The sequence below is a fragment of the Trachymyrmex septentrionalis genome, unplaced genomic scaffold (assembly GCF_001594115.1).
Source record: "Trachymyrmex septentrionalis isolate Tsep2-gDNA-1 unplaced genomic scaffold, Tsep1.0 scaffold29, whole genome shotgun sequence".
In the NCBI taxonomy this organism is placed as follows: Eukaryota; Metazoa; Arthropoda; class Insecta; order Hymenoptera; family Formicidae; genus Trachymyrmex; species Trachymyrmex septentrionalis.
Genome location: NW_017305451.1, coordinates 3,325,386 through 3,349,154, shown reverse-complemented (window position 1 = coordinate 3,349,154; position 23,769 = coordinate 3,325,386). Strand labels below are relative to the sequence as shown.

General features: G+C 33.8%; 6 protein-coding genes across 20 annotated transcripts in view; 2 read left to right on the top strand and 4 right to left on the bottom strand.

Annotated features, from left to right (window-relative positions):
• The window catches only part of LOC108749499 (open rectifier potassium channel protein 1), a 13,131-nt gene extending 8,052 nt beyond the window's left edge, over positions 1-5,079 (top strand). For both annotated transcript variants that reach the window (XM_018488268.1, XM_018488266.1), the window contains exons 4-8: positions 167-553; positions 1,738-2,000; positions 2,421-2,570; positions 2,651-3,775; positions 3,965-5,079. In XM_018488268.1, the coding sequence (XP_018343770.1) occupies positions 167-553; positions 1,738-2,000; positions 2,421-2,570; positions 2,651-3,775; positions 3,965-5,020 (2,981 nt within the window). In that variant the 3' untranslated portion in view covers positions 5,021-5,079. The remainder of the gene's footprint in view (positions 1-166; positions 554-1,737; positions 2,001-2,420; positions 2,571-2,650; positions 3,776-3,964) is intronic.
• Positions 5,080-6,126: 1,047 nt separating this feature from the next.
• Positions 6,127-10,658, bottom strand: LOC108749379 (histidine--tRNA ligase, cytoplasmic). Of its 4 annotated transcripts, XM_018488030.1 has the most exons (7): positions 10,152-10,658; positions 9,706-10,029; positions 8,824-9,135; positions 8,016-8,228; positions 7,715-7,936; positions 7,128-7,629; positions 6,127-7,019 (listed from the first exon to the last, which is right to left on the bottom strand). In XM_018488030.1, exons 2-7 carry the CDS (start codon positions 9,811-9,813, stop codon positions 6,547-6,549), a joined length of 1,830 nt encoding a protein of 609 aa, XP_018343532.1. In that variant the 5' UTR covers positions 9,814-10,029; positions 10,152-10,658; the 3' UTR covers positions 6,127-6,546. The 4 variants fall into 4 exon arrangements, with proteins under 4 accessions (XP_018343532.1, XP_018343531.1, XP_018343534.1 ...); XM_018488029.1 differs by having other exon boundaries at positions 9,706-10,658; XM_018488032.1 differs by lacking the exons at positions 8,824-9,135; positions 10,152-10,658 and adding an exon at positions 8,328-8,482 and having other exon boundaries at positions 9,706-9,784.
• A 2,150-nt stretch (positions 10,659-12,808) lies between these two features.
• On the bottom strand, positions 12,809-15,925 carry LOC108749383 (low molecular weight phosphotyrosine protein phosphatase-like). Of its 5 annotated transcripts, none has more exons than XM_018488039.1 (5): positions 15,210-15,925; positions 13,868-14,058; positions 13,446-13,607; positions 13,147-13,224; positions 12,809-12,880 (listed from the first exon to the last, which is right to left on the bottom strand). In XM_018488039.1, exons 1-5 carry the CDS (start codon positions 15,244-15,246, stop codon positions 12,872-12,874), a joined length of 477 nt encoding a protein of 158 aa, XP_018343541.1. In that variant the 5' UTR covers positions 15,247-15,925; the 3' UTR covers positions 12,809-12,871. The 5 variants fall into 5 exon arrangements, with proteins under 5 accessions (XP_018343541.1, XP_018343540.1, XP_018343542.1 ...); XM_018488038.1 differs by having other exon boundaries at positions 12,815-12,985; XM_018488040.1 differs by lacking the exon at positions 15,210-15,925 and adding an exon at positions 14,298-14,372 and having other exon boundaries at positions 12,815-12,985.
• A 246-nt stretch (positions 15,926-16,171) lies between these two features.
• LOC108749382 (low molecular weight phosphotyrosine protein phosphatase-like) lies at positions 16,172-17,679 on the bottom strand. 3 transcript variants are annotated; one of them, XM_018488035.1, is made up of 5 exons: positions 17,592-17,679; positions 17,363-17,499; positions 17,003-17,193; positions 16,582-16,743; positions 16,172-16,506 (listed from the first exon to the last, which is right to left on the bottom strand). In XM_018488035.1, the coding sequence occupies exons 2-5, from the start codon at positions 17,418-17,420 to the stop codon at positions 16,423-16,425; spliced, it is 495 nt and encodes a 164-aa protein (XP_018343537.1). In that variant the 5' UTR covers positions 17,421-17,499; positions 17,592-17,679; the 3' UTR covers positions 16,172-16,422. The 3 variants fall into 3 exon arrangements, with proteins under 3 accessions (XP_018343537.1, XP_018343536.1, XP_018343539.1); XM_018488034.1 differs by lacking the exon at positions 17,592-17,679 and having other exon boundaries at positions 17,363-17,564; XM_018488037.1 differs by lacking the exon at positions 17,592-17,679 and having other exon boundaries at positions 17,003-17,169; positions 17,363-17,564.
• A 180-nt stretch (positions 17,680-17,859) lies between these two features.
• Positions 17,860-18,733, top strand: LOC108749384 (40S ribosomal protein S27). Of its 2 annotated transcripts, none has more exons than XM_018488043.1 (2): positions 17,860-17,957; positions 18,414-18,733. In XM_018488043.1, the coding sequence occupies exon 2, from the start codon at positions 18,415-18,417 to the stop codon at positions 18,670-18,672; it is 258 nt and encodes an 85-aa protein (XP_018343545.1). In that variant the 5' UTR covers positions 17,860-17,957; position 18,414; the 3' UTR covers positions 18,673-18,733. The 2 variants fall into 2 exon arrangements, with proteins under 2 accessions (XP_018343545.1, XP_018343546.1); XM_018488044.1 differs by having other exon boundaries at positions 18,411-18,733.
• A 669-nt stretch (positions 18,734-19,402) lies between these two features.
• Positions 19,403-23,769, bottom strand: part of LOC108749378 (AP-1 complex subunit beta-1) — a 7,365-nt gene continuing 2,998 nt past the window's right edge. For 3 of the 4 annotated variants that reach the window (XM_018488027.1, XM_018488025.1, XM_018488028.1), the window contains exons 4-12: positions 23,387-23,413; positions 23,040-23,285; positions 22,566-22,826; positions 21,930-22,352; positions 21,093-21,777; positions 20,653-20,905; positions 20,206-20,557; positions 19,908-20,099; positions 19,403-19,688 (exon numbers count right to left, since the gene is read on the bottom strand). In XM_018488027.1, coding sequence (XP_018343529.1) covers positions 19,614-19,688; positions 19,908-20,099; positions 20,206-20,557; positions 20,653-20,905; positions 21,093-21,777; positions 21,930-22,352; positions 22,566-22,826; positions 23,040-23,285; positions 23,387-23,413 — 2,514 coding nt within the window. In that variant the 3' untranslated portion in view covers positions 19,403-19,613. The remainder of the gene's footprint in view (positions 19,689-19,907; positions 20,100-20,205; positions 20,558-20,652; positions 20,906-21,092; positions 21,778-21,929; positions 22,353-22,565; positions 22,827-23,039; positions 23,286-23,386; positions 23,414-23,769) is intronic. The other variant, XM_018488026.1, reaches the window with a different exon arrangement.

Sequence of the window (23,769 nt, the reverse complement as noted above, 5' to 3'; positions counted from 1 at the left end):
TAAATATTTTTTTTTTGAAAATTAATAGATTTTAAATTATATTAATAATTTTTTTTTATGAAGTATCTTTCTATATCAATATCTTTCTTTATTCTATCAATAACCTTTATTAATCTTCATTCTCTTTCTGAGAGAGTAATTGATTTATTATTATCAAATTATACAGGGTATGGCAATTTGGCCCCCACAAACACTCTCAGTCGCATCTTGATGATCTTCTACGCCCTTATTGGAATCCCAATGAACGGAATTCTATTGACGCAGTTGGGAGAATTTTTCAGCCGCGTATTCATCAGGGCCTATCAGAAATACAAGTCCTATAAGCAACGTCAATCAAGCACTGATCATCCCTGCAAAAAGTCGATATCGCCCGAAACGCGTAAAATAATGAGACTAGCCGCTCAGATCTTTCTATACTTGACGCCCGGCTTCATCGTATTCATCTTTTTCCCGGCAATTCTATTCTCTTTTTACGAGAGATGGACCTATGATGAATCGGTTTATTACGCTTTCGTCACTCTCACGACCATCGGTTTCGGCGATCTCGTGGCCGGTAAGAGTTCTATCTTATCGATTCCTTAGACACGCGCGCGTGATTAATTTATTTTTTTATCGTTAGCAAGAGCAAGATTTTGTTTTCGCAATTGTACGCGCAAATCGAAGAATTGCGTACTCTTAGAAAGTTTTTTTTTTGTTCTATGAATGATATAATATATCATTGATATCAGTCGTATCATCTATAATTCAAAATATGGCAAAAACATATTGCAATAAAATTAGTATTGATTGCGACGTGACTAAACCAATTTTATGTTATCTGTTACAAGAATTCTTCATATATGAATAATTATAGAATGCATATTAATTATGTTGTTATATGATCGATAACTACTGAACAAGATAATACTTCCGAGATTTATAAAAAGATATACGCAATAATACGACGAGAAAATATATAAATTAAAATTATTGTAGGAAATTGAAAAATAAACCATAATTAATCGTAAATTAAAAATATTTCTATTTTATCTGAGTATGATATAGAAAACTATAAGAAGTTTTATGAGCTTAGATTCTAAGAAATGAAAAAAATTGATATTTACTATCTATTCGATTTTCGAAAATGAGTAAATACGAGTCTGCTACATCATACGAAGTATTTATTTTCAGTGATAACACGAAATTCAGAGTTAATGACATTTTTTTATTTGATTAGATAATATCGAGTCACTTGAGACTATAGATACATTCGATATTTCGGTAGCTTTCTTGATTAATAATAGTGAAACGGTGTTCACTTGTATTCTTATCATATACATTAATCGTTTTGAAGTATACGATCTATAATATGAGCTTGTTTGTTCCGCCTAATTAAAAGATGAATGTTTTCAATCATTACATGCTCACATGGGAAGCAGATCTTAACATGTAAGTAATACTTTCCATACGCCATAAATTTAAAAGTAAAGTAGCGCGTTTGCATATACAACCGCACAGTTAATACAAAATATAATTAAAAATAAAATATGAAATATAAAAATTAAACAGATAAATCGATCAGCAATAAATGTACAATTGAAACATCTGTTCATAACTTTCAAATGAAAATTATTTAAAAATAAATGTTTTCAAAATCAATTAAAATTAAGCACGAATGGAAATTAATGGAGAAAATAATAAATTGCTGCGTTATGAAGAAAATATTCGCTATTATTAATCTCTGCTTGAATCTCGCAGGTCAGGACAATACGAAGGGGAGTGATGCATTCTTCATGCTGTACAAGATATTCCTAATTTGCTGGATCTCCTTCGGGTTGGGCTACATCGTCATGATAATGACATTCATCGCTCGTGGTATGCGCAGCAAGAAGATTACAAGACTCGAGCACAAACTGGCGATGAATCTCAAGCTTACGCAGAGCAAGATTTGGAACGAGTTTAATAAAGAGGTCAACTACCTGCGCCGCGTTTTCAACGAGTTACAGCTCTCTAAGGTCAAAGTAAGTGACCTGGTTGAACCAGATAACCTGAAGCAATCACCAAATTTGCGAAAATATCTTCATACATTTTTATGAAGATTTTTATTTCATCCTTTTTATTTATTTATTTTTTTTTTATAAATTTATTTTAAATCCTAAGAAAATTCGATATATATATATTATCAATAAATATTATGAAATTATTTTATCTGTCATGTTGAATAACTTACTTTTTAATTACTCCAGTTGCATTCGTCGTATTTTAAATTGAGATATTTTAGTAATTAATATAGTGACTCAATATAGTATGTAAATTATCAATTATAAATTTTTACATTATTATCTTTATTAATATCATTAATAAAACTTTCTAAGCACCGATTATTATTCGTTTAATTATTATCGTTTGATTATTTATTCAATGTATTATTTTCTTATTAGAGAATATATGTGGACGAGTACGAATCTGAAGAACCTCCGGCGAAATTCGCACGCAGCAACAGTTTTCCGAATCTCCGAGATTTAACAATTGGTGGATATGTGGACATACCGCATCCACGACGACGAGCTAACAGCGAAGTAGTGCCAGTGGTAAGTCATACTAATTTAATGTAATATTATCATCTCTCTTGTTAAATATTATGTTTTATTAACAACTTTATTATTTAAAGGACGAGTTGATTCGTGTGGTGTCCGAAACGGATCTTCAAAGGATAGACAAGAATGCGACATTCGCCGCGCACGCTATAGTGCAACCGGCTGAACTCTTGGCGCGCTTGGTGAACATCCTCGGTTACATACCTCCACGGGATGATTTTGAGTGTGACCAAACTGAGGAACAAGCCGACGCGCAAAACGAGACACAGCATAGTAAATCGATCGATCAAGGCCCAACCAACAATATCTCTCACTGGACAATAGGCGGTGAAAAGTACCCATTCTCCAAGCCTCGATCTAGAGCAGCCAGCGAAATACGACTGCGTACTACGAAAGACGATTCCGTTCAACGCAATACCGAATGGACCTGGTCCGGAGTAGCCTCGACGAAGTTGCAAGAGATGATGAAGGATAACGACACGACCGTATCTTCCAAGGACAATCCCAACAAACCATATAAGAAGTTTGCATCGCTCGCTTTGCCACTTACCGCGTCCAAGAATCTTTTTCCCAAGTGGAGAAAACAATTTGCGAATAAGAGGTCATCAGACGTTGGTTTTAATACGAGAAATACAGAGAAAGCCGTTGAAATAACAGATGAGACCGAGAGAAGCAATCAGCAGAATAATTCGATCGGTCCACTACCTTCGTATTTAGACGAAAGGCACAATTCGATCTCGAGGCCGCATTACTATACACATACCGGTGGCAACCTGCCGAATTATTTGGAAAACAACAATATACTGGAAGAGACGAGTCTAGCAGAATTTCTTAGAGCATTAACCGCTCTTCACGCACGGGTAGGAACGGTTCCCGATGATTATGTTACTAAACCCAAAAGAAAATTAGGAACGGCCTGTTTGAGCCCACCAAAGTTACCTAGTCTTTTTACCCTTTTCTCAAATGCACCTGGTTCTGTTTCGGCAAATCAGAGCAATCAGAACACTGTCACGGGAGCGCAATCGAGCAGGAGAATGTCTCTCAAATTGTCTACTGATAATTATTCTGGCTCTAATACGCCTACGTCCTATGTCAGAAAAGGAAGTGTCCCTGTAAAGCCTAGGAGATTCTCTTTGAGGCCAGTCGCGACTCCAGTGAGTCCTCCGACTCCGCCTGATTTAGGGTCACCACGATTATCAGTAAGCTTGCATTATCAAAAAAAATTTTTAATTAAATTCCACAAGTATAAAATTATCACAATTATTATAAATTTAAAATTTTAAAATAAATTTTAATATAAAGAATAATAATGTATAGTGATTAATAATTTAACATAAATGAAAGTTAATCTTAAAACTTATATTTTATAAAACAAAACTATTTTTCAGCTACGACTCTCTCAAAGAATGGATAGTCGACATCTTCAAGAACCCGTTTCATTAGAACCCTTTATTTCTGTATCATCGAAGGAACCGCTCGTGAATATGGAGGGACCACCGGGAATTTCGTTGCCGATTCAACAGCCATCCAACAATCAACGTTTCTCCATAAGACCTGCTCAACTCAGCACACAACCGACGAGCTCCACACCTTCGCCATTGCACACACCTAAACCGTTGCCGAAATGGAAAGCGGGTATGCTTCAGCGACAGATAACTCAGATGAATCTACGTCGTCGCGCCAGGGCGTACAGTCTCAGTGATGTTCATTCTGATAAACGCGAAAAGATCACTCCTCCTCTCAGTCCTCTCGCTATAGATAACACCAAAATCGTTGACGTTAGCAAACCGAGCAACCCGAAAACAGTGACCATCATGTCGCCGGCGGAGGAGATGAATATGACCTCGAAAAATGAACTTCAGAATTCCATGGTAATTCCTTCGAGAGACAACCAAATTGTACAATGGAAGGATCAGGAAGGCGTAATTTCACCAATTAATCCCTTTGTTTTCGAGATTTCCAATGAGCCACCCACAGAATTAAATGAGTCCATGATTTTAAGTATACATAAGGATGAAATATATCCCCAAGGGAATTCTGTACCAGTTTGTAAATCGATTTACAAACCGTTGTCTTCCTCTATGTTCGAACAAAAATTAATAAAATTGAATGATGAGCTGGATAAAACTCTTCAAAGAGGGATGCAAGAGACGAATGTGGATGCTAAAGAAGTTTCGCTTAAAATGGAGCAGAAACAGAATGATACACATGTAATTCATGTAACTGATAATTTAAATGCTACAACGAGTAGCGGAAAATCTCCAGAATCAAGAAAAGGGAAGCTCAGTGTTTCGATAGACTCGTATAAGCCATCGCTGCAAATGACAATAGAGAAACCAACGATTAATCCATTCGAGCAATACAGAGCTATGACAAGGGCTAGTCAAAAAGAAGAAGATACGGACTTAAAAGAAGTTAAAATCGAGAAACCTGGTGAAACATAAGAAAGGGACATTTTTATACTATGTTAAAGGTCCAACAATTAAAGAAACTTATGTATTTTACCTAATTTTAAAAATAGAAATCTGGAGTCAAATTAGCAAAAAGATATTTACAAGCTACATTTACAGACATATTGATTTGATATTTTTATTAGGAAAAGATTGACTCTACATTTTGCGAAAAATAATCCGTTTTTTTCCTCAATTATAAAAAAAAGGATAACACATATAAAATCAGTACGAGAATCTTGCCCGTTAGAAATTTGCAGTTTTACTGCATATTATTGCATATATTATGCATTATATGCAAGAAATGATATCCTATTAATAGGATAAAATTTTATACGCTGCTTCGAAAACTTTCTATTATAAATAATTAATTAGCGTTTTGCTTCAAAACGATACGTAATTTATTAAAAGAGACTCTGTAGGTAGAAAAAATATAATTTTATTCAAATGAATTCATTGATATGCAAATTCCGGAAAAAATACAATTCAGCGATTAGGTGATTGATTTTATGGAAGTTGTTTTTATCGATATGTAAAATATTTAATTTTTTTCAGACTAGTCGAATTTGTAACATTTTTAACGAGAAATGTATATTTTATGAGAAAGTAGATAACGCATGCTAATATAATGATAATTATTAGAAGAGTAAGTAAATTAAAATATTCAAGTTATTAGATTAGTTTTAATTTAAACTTGATAAAAGAAGACTGTGATATAATGAGTAAGATATATGTATCCTCAATTTAATTTAAACTGAAATTATTTGGAAAACATAAATATTATATAAGTAAATTATGTAAAAATATTAAATTAAATAACTAAAGAAAAAAAAATATTTTCTATTGAATCCGAAATCCATTGAATTAAAATCCGATCCTAATTCGAAAAATTATTGAGCTACGTAAAACACGTCATTCGAAGTAATTTGCAGATTAATATTTCATATCGTAGTTCACATAATTTGTCAGCTACTATCTTGTGACTTGAATATCACAGTCACTCGCGTGATCATATTTATTCTTCATTTTTATCATAATAAATCTTGAAATCAATGTTTGAATATAATAGTAAAGGAAAAAATGAGATATACGTTCTACAAAATTCACAATATTTTATTGACAAGTTCTGCAGAATAAATTATAAAGATGTATTTGGTTTTTCGAGCTGTAACTCGAAGCTGTGAGTTAAATTAAGATCCGGTTAAATTCTAGATTTCACCCGGAAAAATTCGGATTATTAAAGATTGTTTATGTAGAAATTGTACCTATATGTTTACACGTGGTAAGTGTAGTTATACTTCCTCGCGTGCATTCACTTGTATAACTTCACAATTAGCATCTATCGGTGACAAAAAGTTTTTCACGATCGTAGCACGTCGTGCGAAATATTACAAATAAATTTATGCAAAATCTAATAAATAAACTGTTCCGACACACGCGGATTGAAATAAAACTAAATGCAGTATAAATATTTTCTTGTACTGATGTAGATCTCTCAACAGCAAAAAGCATAGGAGATGCTACGATGTTTTTAGCTGTCTCCGTATTTCGTCGACGAGGTTGCTACGTGGCACGCGAGTCTCCTCTCGTGTCGAGACGACTCTCAATGTAACTTCACCCTTCGCCAATTCACCTTCTCCGATGATTATTGCCAGCGGGATGCCGTTCTCCTCGCAGTGTTGCAGCTGTGCCAAGAGCTTGGCATTCTTCTTGTAAGATTGTTCCGCTTTCACGCCGGCGTCCCACAGATCCACCAATATCTTCATCCTCTCCTCATGCAGATTCTTTTGTGCGCTGGCTACAAACACCTCAATCTCAGTAGTACGTGTTTTTAGGCCCTTGTTCGCCAATTTCGCCTCCATAACACTGAATATCCGCTCCACACCGACCGATACACCGACACAAGGTACATTTTTGTTCTTGCTATCGAACATTCCCACTAAATTATCGTAACGGCCGCCACCGGCTACGCTACCAACACCGACATCGTCTCCTGTGAAGAATTAATGAACGCTATTAATACTTTGCCAAAACTATTTCGTGTTAAAATTATTTCTGTCATGTAATATACGAAGAAAATTTAAGAAAAAAATCAATATACCACACAATATAGCTTCGTAAATAACACCCGTGTAGTAATCAAGCCCTCTCGCAAGACTCAAATCAAACTTAATTTTGTCCAGAATTTTGTAGATGCCGCAATACTTTAGCAATAGTTCCATAGAGTCTAAACCTTGCACAGCGACAGACTGTTTCATCAACTCTTTGTCTTTCCTCAACTCGGCTATCAGTTCCACTCCACCGGATTGCGAAACGTACTTGCCGACTTTATCGGCAATATGTTCATCCAATCCCTTTTCGTCTGTCATCTCTTTCTTTACCTCCTCCCATGGACTCTTGTCCAGCTTATCCACAGACGAACAGATGCTGCGAAATTTACTCTGTGGCACACCACATGCAGCGAATATACCGTCCAATAAAGATCTATGATTCACTTTAATTAAATATGGTCCCAGATTCAGAGCTTCCAATGCTTCACACACAACTCGAATACATTCCACGTCCGGTAGCATTAGATCATACTGGCCTGCGATATCGAAATCCTTGAAGATACCAAATTAAATTAGCACAAAATATCAATGCCAAAATGTAAATATTCCTGGAATAATATGCATATATTATACTTACACATTGATAAAATTCCCTGTATCTGCCTTTCGTTGTGGCTGGGTTATCTCTTCGGTAGACCTTGGCGATGTGATATCTTTTAATAGAAGAAATCTTGCTCATGGCCAGATACCTCGCGAAAGGAACTGTCAAATCATATCTAAGTGCGAGGATCTCACCACCTTGATCCTTCAAATCATAGATAAGCTTGGAGTCTTCACCATATTTACCTGTCAAGACATCCTGTGACAAGAGCAGTATTAATATTAATAAAATTCAAATTAATATTGCCTTTTATAACAACCTGTACGTTTACTCTTACCTTTAACTCGAATACAGGCGTATCTATCGTCTCAGCGCCATGACGCTTGAATACTGATATTATTTTTTCCAACACTCCCAATCGCAGTGCCATTTGCTCCGGATTATAATCCCTCGTGCCTTTTGGCGTTTTGAGGATGAGTTTATGAGGGCAACCATTCTCCTCTCCTAATTGTGCTTTCAGGTCCAATAACTTGGCAACTTCCTCTGCTATCTACAAATAGGCAAATGAATACGTCATTAATATACGAAACATGGCATCGCTCTCGTTCTCAGATATCCAGGGTACGATAGTCGAGAACGTCGTACCCACCTGTGGCGTCGTAGACATCAGTACGTTGCGATTGTTTTTCCATACGACGGGGAAAGAATTGTTGCGTATCAGACGTAACATCATGAATGGATGAAGGAATTACAAGGCAACCAGAATGAAAGAGAAAAGCCCCCTCAATCTCTTGATTTATCAAACTAGTCCAAACAGCAGAGATAATATCAGTAAGCAAGCCAGTGTAAAGCTGTCATTAATTATTGCCATAGTCTACAATTAACAGAGACTGATTGTCTTCTATCTTTTTCTCCTTTGTCTTTAAATCTTTCAGAATTTGGGAAGAAAATAAAAGAAATTTTTTAGGAAATTTAATTTTTCAGAATGAAATATGTATTCATTTTCCAAACGGTATCCATCTAATTTTTGCCATGTAAAAGCTTCTACTAGGTTTCTCAGCTAGGCTTTCTTTTTCTGAATGTTAACCATGGCAATTTCGCAATAATTTATGACAGCTCTGCTTGCAAGCAACCAGCTGTCTCACCTTTTTGTCTAGCATACTTTTGCTAATATAGTTAGTGCCCTTTAGTCGCTCGATTTTTTCTACCAAGGAAGTGAGCGGCGTTTCCGCAGCAGGAAACGCTAGACGCTCCTCCTGACTAAAGCTTTTCATGTTAATATGCCATCTGTTCAAATGCGGCCACCTTGCAAGCTCACCATTAAGGACGATACGCAACATATCGAACAGTTCGGCGTCCTTGGACGTTGGACACCAACCACAGACATAGCTGATATCCGCAAAATCACCATTTAAGCCTTCTAATTCAATATTTATATCAGACTGCTCTCTGTATTCCTGAGAAACGAGACGTCTCTCTAAAGAAAGGCTTAGAACATTGGCAACAAAAAAAGAGAAATCTATTCTTTGTACCTGTCTCAATAAAGATTGCTGTTACAGGCACTTGTTGCATCATGTCCATTGTTACGAAAGGTCTGTTGGCTTTAATTGCATTTTCATATTAGAAAAGAAAAATCGGTTTCGTGCTTTGTTAGAGTCCAGAATGAGAAAAAGAGTTCAGCATAGAAGTTGCAGATGAAGCCAATAGACCTTGCACTTACCTGGTAATGACGTGAAGGGGAGATCAAAGCATAAATCAGAGAGAGCATGATGCAACGTGGAAGACAAAAACATTTAAGGTAACTGCTTAAGGTAAAAAGACCAAAAGACCAGTTTCGAGTGCGATCGATTTCGCGGAAGTAAGTGAAGGTAACATGATGACACGATGTAATTGAGCGCGATGTAGAGCGGAGAGGTGCGGAGCCTCCTCCACGATAAGAGAAAGGAGGTACATCTGTCACGGGCAGATGACGCGCCAGGGATTTTCCCGGAAGAGAGGAAAAGGTTTGAAGGGTTGAGTTCGCGTACCTGCGTGTTATCAACCTTTGCGGCCTTTAATCGTCGCACCAATTCGCCCTGCTCCTTCACGCGACTCAGCAACGTATCCCTCGATGTTTCGTCAGCCATCGCTAGCATATAGTAGTGTAGCACCGCACGCGGTATCTTGGAGCCCTAATTCCGTGCGTTCCGCTCGCCGGCGCATTACTTTATAGCCTGAAGAACGAATCGCACCGCGGGAGTGATTTCCCACTCTCCACAGCGGCGATTCCCTATTGCAGCACACTTCACTCGAGAGAGGCTCGACTGGGCTCGACTGTGGGCTCGACACTTGTGAAACGGATCTTTCTGTTTCTGTAATCAAACCACTCAACAGATCCAACGCGTACACGTGTAGCCACATTAATATATGAGTATACTTATGTGTGCGAGCGTGGGAGAGAGAAAAAAAAAAGAGGTCTACTCCCCGTACTTACACCGCATTGTGTATGTTTTCTGCATTTAGGACGAAATGGATATATAAACAAAACAAGACAAACAGAACATTGAAGAAAAAGAAAAGGGAAAAATAAAAGGTTCAACCGTGAGAGGGATACTTTTCCGTTGTCTTTTTCGTGCGTCTTATAAAATTGTCCCCTTTACGAGAGGGAGATATATAAACAGACGATATACGTTTGCGCATGGAAAGTGAAGGTAACGCGATCTACCTGAAGTTAAGAACGTGATGTAACCACATTCCACATTTCAGCAGACAAATTCTGAACGAATTGTAATTTAAAAACGAATCGCAAGTATAAATCACACGATGAATGAAGGATTATATGTCCAGTAATTGTACATTTGAACTATCGAGTGATATAATTTTAATAAGTTCGACATGTATTGCATACAAATGCGTAGACGAAACGTGGTTAATAAAGAGGGGAAGATCTTCCAACGATGCGTCTGTGACGTTACGCGGCCAACTTCACGATGTACGATAATCACGTGGAATTTTCCTTATACAACACAAACTTGATCTGTGACTTTTATATAATTGATTTTAGCTTGATCAAAATAACTTGAAATAATTTTAAATTTAATTTTAAAATTTAAAATTTAATTTTAAACTTTAAATCTGTTTTCTGCCAATGTGGATCAATTTTAATCTCGATTTTTAATTTGTATTCTTTATCTTTTTTCTATTTGTAAGAATTAGAAAAAAATGAATAATCAAGTCATTAAGTTGAACCGAGATTAAAGTTAATTTACATTCTTGCAATTGGCATAAGAGACTTAACAATCCGCGTGTATGGTTTAATATTTTTATTCAGGATATGCACGTTATTAACGTACATAAACATTTTTACATCGCGATTATATTCATTATTCTGCAATATGCAAAATATTCTGCATTGCTCGCTTCAATGACATCATTATATCTCTTAACGTGAACGTATCGATGGAATTATTATCTTTTCATTCCCGTTTCAATCCCTATCTAATTTAATGTACGCAGTTATATCCCACAGCTTGTAATCAATAGGGAATTTTTGCAATATCGTTTATCCAGATACGGTAAACGTTAAGATCGTCACGTTATCTTTGTCTTAATAACTATTTAAAAAAAGATAACGTGATTTTAGCGTTTACCTTATCTGGATCTACGTTATCAAAAACTCCTTAATCTTTCTGCGATTCAGAACAAGCGCGATTAGATTTTGTGGGAATTATGGCTGATTTCATCAGCTTTCCTTCAAATTAATTAAATAACGTCCTTTAAATTCATCCTTAACGCACAATTTCCCTGTTTTATGCGTAATTGTAAAATTTAACAGCGGATAATTGTAATTATCAGGTTAGATAATTCATATTTTATATCTGTACAAATTTTGTAAGTTTTTAATTACTTCACAAGCTTCGATGAATATTTTCATTCCTTAGAACAAGAAAAAATTTATGGAACTTTCTAAGATTTCATTAATTTAATATTTAAAAATTAATAACTCTAATAATTAGATTTTTTTAAATCTTAGACACTCCTAAGATTATATTAATTTAATATTTGTATTTTAGTTTGTATTGGTTTAATGTTGAGAATGTAAAAGCTTGATAAATTAACGTGTAAAAATTCGCATGTTTTATCATATTTCATGTTTGACAACTTATTCTCTCCATATCTCGTTATGACACCTTCATGAAGCCGTGGCGGCAAAAGTCAGAAAGAATTTACGCTCGAACTGACATTCACTAACGTGAGATGCAGATATTAATTAAATTTCTTTATTCGAGGAAACAAATTACACGATTAGCACAAATCAAAATCTGCAAATGGAGCATTTTACGACCTAGATATCTTGAAACTTAGCACTGGACGAGTATGTGTTTCATTAGATTTACATTTATATATATATGTATATAAATTAGGAATTGTTAAACATTACGTCACATGTTATATTTTTTTGGTCTATTAATGTACATCGTTTTTACATGAATATAACTATTACATGATAATAACCTAGTACATAGATTGAAACATTTATTTTTAAATATTTGAAATTCTCTCTCTCTCTCTCTCTTTCTTTCTCTCTCATATTTTATTAAAATAATTACTTGCTCATATTAATCCTTTATTTAATTTAATTATTTGAACTGTTTTCTTATTTTGTTGGGTTTTTGTTTCTCAAAAGTTCAAATTAGTCTTTTAGGATGTGTGAATATACATATTTTAATTTACAAATAAAATTACAAATTAAAAAATCTAGAAAAATAAAAAAAATTATCGTTTTACATTTATATACACTCGAATCTTAATCGATAAAATATATTGATCTCAATTCATAATGTAAAAAATATCTATAAATTTTTTATGTCGGAACAATCATTATAATCCGTTTATTTAGGTTTTTGTTTGCGGTTTAGAGAAAGCGTTTTACTTTCAATTGTGAAAGAACGCGTCTATAGATTATTGCGTTCAGAGAAATTGGATTTCAGAAAAGTTAATGTCTCTTTATTTCGTGAATATAATAAACATATTAATCTATAATAATTTATTATTTATTTTATAAGTACTCTGCAATATACATATATTCGGTAATCTTTAGAAATTAATATTTCATTAACTATTGCGAAAATTGTAAAATGGTAAAGGACTTTCCGTCTCAGTTTAGTCCGCTCTATCTGTCCACAAGTTCTGTCGGATGAATTGTAGAACACCCTATATAAGCTGAATAATTAGGTAAAACTTAATTTCTAATTTCTTTTCTCATTTTTAGTATTTCTAAAATAAAAATTTTTAACATCTTTATTATGATTTGTCGAGCATATTATCCTGCAAAAAAAACTTGAGTTAGTTATAAAAGTTTAGAATATTTTGAATAAGATGTCAAAAATTTTTTTTTAATAACTCGTTAATTTTATAGAGATTCGTAAAATTGGGCAATCTCTTTTAGAATATATATATAAATAGTACAAAGATGAAATGAGAAATACTTTGTGAATTTCCAAGAATGCGTGTACGCTTCTGAAAGCTTGCTGAAATGCTCTCTCAAATCCGGCATTACCAACATCCTGTCGACAAACAAACCTCGCTAATTATCGTTAATTCATAAATTCTACGATAGACAACATTATTGTCTCTTAAATTACTTTTATAGAGGGTGCGTTTTTTTTTGTTTTGTTTACGAGTTTGTAAGCTTTATTCTATCTTCCTTCTAGAAGTAGTGAGTGATAAAAATAGAATAAAGTTTATCGAAATCAAACGTAGCCAAAGTCTCTCAAGTAATACATACAAAGAGAGGATCTCTTATGATAATTATTCCAGATGGATCGTATTTCCCAAGTAGTTCTATCTTTGCTTGGCTATTTTCCGGTTGCATTTTATACAATACGTCGATAATATATTCGTCCATTCCGAATATCCAGTCGAATTTGTAAAAATCATCGGAAGTGATCTGTAAATTATTCCTGATATAATTCTATCTCAAATCTCTATATATCTATTGCTGTAGAGAAAATGTTTTTATCCAACAATTATGTAAAACTGATAGACAAACAGAAGGAAGAATTAAATTAAATTATAAAATTTGAGATACAATTAAAAAACATTGGCAATAGAGAAACAGGGAATAACAAATTTCAACTTATCTTGAAATTTATTAGTATCTATTTTTAGTGTCTCTGCTTTCAACTGTTTATTAAGCTTAACATTTACTTTTCTTGCAATATGAGAGTAATCCGTAATTCCAGCTTTCTGAAGTGTGGCTGTCGCTCTAGGTTCAGGATCATTGCCTACGTGATAATCTAGAATAGCGGCGCTTTCGACCTCCCAGAAATCTATCAAATCCATTTTTCGGATTTGATCTTGAAACACCGCTTCCGCCATAGGAGAGCGACAACTATTCCCTGCAATAAAAAATTAAAATGTTGATTCAAAATAAAATATTGAAATTCTAGTTTAAGACATTGTTGAAATATTTTGAAATGTATATTAGATAGCATATATCATCATATCATATTAGATAGAATGCATAGATTTATTGTAAGAAAAGCCAAGAGCGCTTTCAGCTATACTTCAGTTTGGTGAGTCATATGTACATTATATTAATTACATAACTCTTAAAAATAGAAAATTATAACCTTACGTGAAATATTACTTCATCACATATATATGTTAAAACGGGTGTGATCCATTATTCAGTGCGAGTACTGAAAATTTGTCATATATTAGGTTAAGTAAAAAGTCATCGCGTTTTTTTAAAAGACATCTATCAATAAAAACCGCAATTACTTTCTTACCAACAATATAAATATATCTTAATAGAGTAAAGTTTCAACTTTAAAAATCTCTTTTTTAAATTATACGATACGACAATTTTTAATGGAGTTATGAGCAATTAAAGTCAAAATAATTCTTTTATTTAATCCGCGATAACTCAGTAATCAAAAGTCGTAGGAATATTAAAAAAAACGATTTTGTAGGGAAAGTATCAAGCTTTCACGATAGATAATCGAAAATTGTCTCAAATTCGTTTTGGACACGTTACAAATCCACAAAGTGAGAAGAAAATGTTTCTTCTTTTTCAGCTCGTAGTTTTATGTAAAAATTATCAAACTCATATAAACTTAAAAAATGTGATAAACTTTTAAAAGTAGAGATTTCAAGCTTTAAAACCCTTTTTTTAAATTTGAATTTCATTCATTATTAACGAAGATATTGTATATACACTTTGAGCTAAAAAATACGCGATGACTTTTTACTCAACCTAATATTATTGATTTTCAGTACTTGCAGTGAAAAATGGTAGTTAACATATATAGTTCTTATTTTAATTGTATTTTTTTTATAAAAAAAACTTGGGATAACAATAATTACTTAGGGTGTATTTGGGGAGACACTATTAGCGCTAATTATGCGCAATCCATCATCATAGGCATAAAACAAAGATGACGCGAAGTATTAATATAATATAGATAATATTAGGATGCGTCTCCCCGAACACATTCTTAATTTCCTCAAATTTAATTTATAATTAAAAATAAGTAAGTTACATTACCTAAACAAACCATGAGAACTTTCGTCTTTCGCATCATATTGGTTTCTTGCTATAGTAGGTAAGAAAATAGTAAAAGTACACTGAAAATTTCTATTAATATCTATCTTTAGTGGAGACCAAACTAAAAAGACCACTCTTCTTCGCACCATCCGGTCTGATTAGGTTTGACAATAGACGGCTAGGCATGCTTACCAAGTGATTGGGTGGGTTCAAGCGGCAAAGCAGCTACGCATGCTTACCGAGCGATTGAATATGATAAGTTGGATTTATAAATAACAACCAATTATTTATTTATATAATTTTCGCTCGCGGCGAGCAGGCTAACCGCTTTGTCAACTTGAGCGCAATCATTGTCAAACCTAATCAAACCGGATGACGCGAGGAAGAAAGTCGTTTTTTTAGTGGTTTCCACTAAAAATAGATCTTAATAGAAATTTTGCGCTTATAACACATAGAGGAAGATAGATGGAGACAATTTGGCAAGCATACTAATGCGCTTTCTAAGCTATCCTCATCTATCTCCCTTCACATGTTGTAGTTGCAAGACTACAAGTGGGCAAGAAATTGCATCACTTAAGAGCTTTTAAAATTAGAAAAATTATACCCTGGAACTGTCAAAGGACAATATATTATATACCACTGCAGTAGCTTGATAAAATAAGATGATAAACCCTTCATAAAAATATATTTGCAAATTATTTTTCAAGTGTGTGATTAAATAAAGTCTTTATCAGATAAATAAGTCTTCATCAGATTTAAGCAACTTAAATGATACTTTCAGAAATTTATTCAATATTTTGTTGCTCAAATATTTACTGCTGAAAATACATAATAATCTAAAAAAAAATTTAACAAAAAAACTTTTTATTAATCTTTATATATATGTAATTTTTTAAACATAATTATTGTTGTGACAATATAAATTAAAAGTTTGGAATAAGAAAAGAACATATATTGTCTTTACATAGTTTTTTAATATTTACACATTTCTCACATCTTTTTCTTATATGATTATCTTAGAACATACCAATAGGTTTATGATCTTATGAATAATGTTATTAATATTCATTTCTCTATATTAAATATGAAGATATATTCTTTAGAAACATTCTATTTTGTAATAAATTTAATATTTAAAAATTTTGTACCTATATTCAAAACATATTCTTCTAAAAATATATAGGTAAATTGATTCTTTAGAATAGTCTTCTCATTAACTTGAATATTTGTTTAAAAATGCTGTTATGCATGTTACACATTGATCATAGGCTTTCTGAAATCCTGCACTATCACTGTCCTGTAAAAAAATCATGAGACTAATTCAATGTATCTTCAATTTTTGTTTTCTAATTCTATAAACGCCAAAACGTACATAATAAGGATCTCGTATTATAATTGTTCCGCTTGGATTATAACTTCCTAGAAGTTCCACTTTTGCTTGGGAAGTCATTGATTTTCTACTAAGTAAATCTTTAATATTTTCCTGATCCATACCAAATATCCAATCATATTTATCGAAGTCGTCTAATTCGATCTGTATATAATTAAAGACATTTAGATATATAATAATATATAGTAATACAATATAATATTAGTTCCAATGATTCTAAATAAATATTGAATGATTCATCTAATTATAATTTATCTAATTACAATGATTTATTTTTTCTTTCTTAACAAAAAAATTTGATCATAAAACTACTTAGTGCATAGAAAACCCAAGTTGTAATTGCTATTATAGTAATCGTGATAATAAAATTTTAACGTTTATTCTTGAAAGTATAAAATCTTACTTTGCGTGCTGTATGGGAATAATCAGTAATTCCATTTTTCGTTAGCGTATCCCGGGCCCTAGTATCTGGTTTTTTACCTGTATGGTATCCAATAATGGCAGCGCTTTCTACCTTCCACTGATCTTGCAAACCTCTCTTCTTCACTTCATTCTGGAATACAGCCTCTGCTATAGGCGAACGACAAATATTGCCTGTAATATAAAATATAAATAATCATTAATTAATAACACAAATATAGCTTATTATATTTTTTATTATGTTTATTAGAAAATATCTATCTATCTATATATATATATATATTTACAAAATTAAAAAGTATAAAATGTTTTTTGCGTTTTTTTTGTGATATCTCTACAATACCTAAGCAAATCATAAGCACTTTCTTCTTCTTCTTCGATTCTGTCTCGACAGAAGACATAGTATACCTTTGTTTAATTAAAAATTATTATTTTTTTCTTAAGTACACAGTACAATTCTTCTCTGTTGAACGGCCCTCTCTATAAATATTTTCCTTCAATCTTTCACAAGAAAATAAAATAAATTATTGAAAAAATGCAGAAATTTATTGACAAAAATTTATTACTCTTACAAAAGATCGTTAGTTTCGTCAAACATTTTTTTTAATTTAATTTTTTTTTTAAACCACACATTCCAGACAATAACATTAAGGATTAAATTTATATAAGATGCGTCACATCATTTGTCTTTACTTTGCGTGAGAAGCCTTCACGACTTGTCCAGATTTATTTAGTCCAATTGACCAATCACCCAATCAACAAAATTTATGCTCATTCATGAACAGAAGTTGGCGACACTGGTGGACTCTTCTGGTCTGGGGTTTTAAATGTTTCGCGTCAAATCCTATATCATTCCTTTCCAGTGCTTAACGTTGTCCTGTAAACACGTGGGTGCGATTGTAATTATCGAATTTAAGGCGAAATACTCTGCGAATCATGTAAGTATTTGCACTACTTTATTCGCTGTTGCGTGAATTCCGTTAATCTGTGTTGTGGTGGGCCCAGTCAATCCGGGAAATAGTTTTTCACGCTCATTTCATGAGCGGCATGCTACTGCGCTTTTGCCCGTTGCGGTATCGCCCGTTGCGGTATCGCCCATTACTACACAAATTATCCGGTAATTGTTAATTGACGTTTCTGATCGTCGTATTTGTATCGGAAAAGCATTCGACAAATCGAGCTCGCGTTATATTTGTAATTTTTCATTAAGCAATTCTAATGTTATTGTCATACTATGTATCGCACAAGATTGCACAATATTGTACGTATACATTTTTACTTATAATAAAACAAATTATATTTAAATACACTCGAGAAAGTGCTGTTTGACAGAAAGATTTATAATTCTATTCCCTGAATACAGATTTTTGACAGCTGAATCTATTTTACAGAAGAATGCCGTTGGCTAGAGATTTTCTCCATCCAAGCCCCATCGAGGAGAAAAGGAAACACAAACTGAAGAGGCTTGTACAGAAGCCTAACAGTTATTTCATGGACGTCAAATGCCCGGGCTGCTATGCTATCAAAACAATTTTCTCACATGCCCAGAGGCCAGTAGAATGTGACGGATGCCGTACGATACTTTGTACACCAACGGGTGGAAAAGCACGGTTAACTGAGGGATGTTCTTTTAGAAGAAAAGTCCAGTGTTAATTTTATCCGATATGTATTCGATTTCTCTCTTTATATTCGATAAATAAACACGATCACATTATGTATTATAGTATTATTTCACACTGCGAGACATTACCTACCTGTATAACATACAGGATATGCTGCAGTAAATGCAAAAGATTCGTAGAATTTTTTTTAGGAACTTAAAATTAATTTTTTATTACCATAAATTGTGTTAAACTATATAGTTATATCGGTATTATTACATTGTCGCAGTTTTTTTAGCCATGTATTCCTGGGTTAATTGGATTTCTTTTAAGACGTAAATTCAATTAGATATCTTGGAATGTATCCAACTTTTTATAGCATATTTAAAATAAAAATTTTATAATTTGATACATTTGAAAATATAAAAAATTGATCATAAATTTAACGAAAACTGTAATTAATTTTTATATAGTCTATCGAGTGTATATTACATCTTATTGCCACTTGTGTGCATATATATATGGTTGAAAATATAAAAAAACATTCTCCAAACACTTAATATTGTACAATTATTTTATAAAATATTCATATCTTCGTTAAACAATTCAAAACAGTTTGAAGGCCAATATAGCTTCTAAATAATCAATAGAATGGTACAATATGACAAATATTGTGCAATAATATTGATCGTCTAGAAGCTATTTAAAATTATAAAATGTATATGTTATATCTTTTACATCTAAAATACAAAAAACTACATAAATAAAGACACAGACGTGATCATAAATCTTTATTTCCATACACGCCCGTGGTCATTTTTATAATAAATTCAATCTGGAACAGATTTCTGTAGTACTGTGTTTCAAGATACTCTCGAAGTCTCATGCGGATGTACATAGATAGCTCCTATAAATAAGCTGCTGCGCATGTTCGCATTTTTTTTAATAATTTGCATCTTGCAGCAATATCCTAATTGATGAAAGAAAGAAAACTTAAGAATGTAAAATCGCATTGTACGCTTGAAATACTCCAGGAGCGACTTCTACGGATCGAGATTTTAAGGACAGCTGCAATAAAAAAAGATCGATAAAATTTAAGATAAATATAAAATGTCCCATGTAACAATTTTTTTTATATAATTTCATTAATTTAAAAAAAATATACACTAAGTTAAGATAAAATTATATTTGATCTAAGAATAAGAAAACTTTTCTTAGACAACTAACTGCTAATTTCTATGGTAATCATGTTAATAAAATTTAAATATGATACTTGTATAAGCGTACCGTGACATCGGGATTGCCCGGCTGAATTTTCAACTCGTTCAATACCCAGACATTATTCGTCAGTTTGAGAGACTGATAAAGCATATCTTGTCCCTCTACATTCCTCTTAGCAATTGTGAAGACATTATTCTGTTGCATCTTTTGCACCACTTGATCTGCAGTCAACATTACACCGTTTAACGTATATTGTACCTGCAAATAAGATATGTTTCTTAAAAAATTTTTTCTTTTCGTTTATTAATGAATCTTACAGAAAGCCATTTTTCGACAAGCATAGAAAAAAGTAGATGAATAATACCTCGTTCTGTGCAGGTATATCTTTCCAGGTAGAAAGAAACACTCTCTTGTCCAATTGTCCATCTTCCGCGAAGTATGCATTCATAGGTACGATGCACGCGAAGTAGAAAACATCAATATTGTTCTTGATAGCAACTTGCAGATTGTTCAAAGGCTCCATACGTTGCACCGCACCTGCAGTAGACAGTATAATATTCGCTTCTATACTCGATCCGGGACTCAGAGGAGCTGGAACTTGCAACGGAGCCGCCGGCGTTAAGCCAAAGCTATTTTTGTTGAGCTGTATCGCGAATCCTCCCATAGGTTGCATCGCTTTGTTTGTGAAAGTCATATCCATGCTAATTTGGCCATTTCTACAACGTATTTTGCATAGTATAATTATTTGCAATCGAGAGGATGTAAAATCAGATGTTCTCTGTATCCATTAATATATATTTATATTAATTACTTTCTCGAAAATGTTCCCCAAATATCAAAACCTTTGCCTTTTTCGGCTGGTAGCCAATTAACTTTGGGGGATATGTAAGGCGTGGGACCTTGGTTAAAGCCAAATATATCGCCGAGCAGACCCGTTGTGCTCTGAGAAACGGTTGGTGCACTCGTATTGTCGTTCAGGATTCCGTCGAGGCCACCACCTAGAAGATCCAATCCTAGTCCCGAAGACTGTGGTGCAGGTGCCGGTGTGACCATTGTCGGTCCACCTGCAACAAAGTAAATCAATAAGTGAATAAATAGGACGGTCATATATTTTTTTATCTGTATAAAAAATTATATAAAAAAAATACGTTTGAAATTTTTCAAAGCAAAAGTATTTACACAACACACTTTTTAAATATTATTATTACACATTTTAATTTTCTAAATTTTTTTAAATTTAAATTTGCTCACCGATATCCATACTGAGGAGGTCGCCAATCAGGGAATCCTGAGCGGGTATGACCTGTGCGTGGGGTTGTGCAGTTGTCCGGTTAGATTCCTCATTTGAGTTGCTTCTAGCGGGCAGCGACTTCCTGGCGCCAGCTGCTCTACCTTCTACAAACGCAGTAGGAGGTTTGTGATATACGGATGCTAAGCTTGAGATATGGCAAATCAATTCATCCAACAATGTTGGTTCCAACAGATCCGTCTCTTCTGAGATCAGAGGCTTTTCTGCAAGCACTACCTCCTTAGCCGCTGCCGGATCAGTGCTTAGTAATCGCCAGTATATGAAACCGCGGTCTCGCAGATCGGGATTGTCAGAATCCTGCGTGGCCAGGCTGAGCACTTGTTGAACCAACTCCTGCGTATCCGTGGGCCTCTTGAGGAACAATTTGACAATTGCAGTGAGCAATTGCAACTGTACTTGTGTATTCTCGTCATGGAAGCCTTCCAGGAAGCTTTCCAGTAATTCATCAGCATTGTCGATGCGTTCCGCGTACTCTCCAATAATCCATATCATGGAGGCACGCGCCTCAGGCTCATCTAGTGTGTCCAAATTCTCGCATAGAGTTGAAATTATGCTTTCGTATTTGTTAGGATACTTGCGGAAGATGTCTTTTATTACCACAATTGCTTCTTGAACAACGTAATTTACCTGAGAAAAATTAAAGATATCAATTAATTAATAATCAACTAATTTTGAAATATTAAATTTTAATATTATATATTTAAAATATTTATAATATAAAAATATATTAAGAATATATACTTAAAAATTTGATATTTTAAGATCTGTGATATCTTTACTTTTGTTTGTATCAGATCCAGTAACGTGGAGACGCAACGTTCTGCAGACGGCTCGACTTTTATGGCGCAGCGACCGATGGCCCGCACAGCCTTCCTTACGAAGTCCACGTCAACCTCGGTGGCATATTCCTTCAGTTCTGACAGGACTTGCGCGATATTGGCCTGTGACGCTAGACGAATCATAATGTCCAGCTTCTCCAATTTTACATAAATAGGATCGTTGTACTTGACGAAGAATACTTTCATCTCGTGTTTTAGAATATCTGGTCGTTTTTGCACGATGAGATTGATATTTCTCAATGCAACATATTGAACTTCTGGTTCGGAGCTCAATAACGTAACAAGAGGAGGCGCCAATTTCTTTGTAAGTGTGCCGACAAAATCCGATTCGGATTGTAGCATCTCCATTAATTTCATTAATACCTAAATGTCGAAATAAATTTGATTAATATATAAAATCAAGTAAAAAAGTTTTTAAAATAAATTTAAATGATTTAGGAGAAGAAATTATGATCAATTCAATCTTGTTAGCGCTTAGATGTGTGTGTTGATACTAATGTACAAAAATTTTAATAAATTGTGTAAAATAGGATTAATCAAGTTCTTCTACTGTATTTATTATTTATCTGCATTTACTTTGACGGCAGAAAGAACGACTGCAGCGTTAGCATGCGCCAAACGCGGAGTGATCCGTTCGCAAATACTTTGCGCTTCGCGATCATCCTTCGGCGAGTAATTTGCTAATGAATCCAGGATGAAAACTTGGCCCCATTCCGTACATTCGTTAAGCGCTGTCAGAAGTTTGTTTATGGTTTGCGCGTTCATTTCTACCAACGGTTGACCGCTTGGACTGGCCTCGTTGATCTCAGACAAAGCAGCTACCGCATTTGCGACAACCTAATAACAATATTAATTAATCAACATATATTATCCACAAAACTGTTATCTTCAGATAACAATGAATTTTAATCTTTTCTGCTTAACAAATTCCTTTTGCTTTATTATACCATTTCTAACAATATTTTATTAAATATCTGTATAAATACCATTTTAAAACGTCTGTTGTATTATTTAACTTATCAAGTTTTGATATTGGGAAAGCTTACATACCATTGGATTGCTGTCGGACAGAAGATCCTTCAACTGATCCAGGAATCCCTGGTCCTCGACTAAGGCCGCGTTAATGTCATAAAGTTTGGCGACGCACACGGCTGCGGTCTTGCGTACATACGGATCCTCATCCTTCAGGCATTTGCGCAGCGGCTCGCACAGATACTCGGTTATCTTGTCAACACGTATACAGCCCATCGTGCGAACTGCCAGAGCGCGAATCAGCGGATTTGGATCCTCGCAGTCCTGCGCAAAAATCGGGCAAGCCAGGGATTCAAGTCTAGTCACAGTAGTGGCTATCTATCTCAACCCATGAACTTTAACAAAGTAGAAAGTGGCATTGGTACCTTTGTCATCGGAGATGTCGCTAGCTCCTTTTGCGTGTCAGAACGAAAAAGGTCAAATTGGTCACCGTCACCATTTTTCATTAAGTGTTAAATACTATACTTATCAGCCATTTAAAGTAGTGTGTAATCGAGAACTGATCATTTTTTAAAGAGCACGAGGTATCATTCTTCGTTAGTGTTTTTCTTTCTTTCTTTTTCTTTCAACAACAATCGTTGTGGCATAATTTTGCGAATAAAGAATTAAGAATTGTGTTACACCAATATTAGCACCATGCAAATAGAGATAAACGGTATATCGTCCAACATATATATAGAAAAATATATTTACAAATATTTATATTAATCGCATTATGAAGTATTATTTGCAACACGAGAATTACATT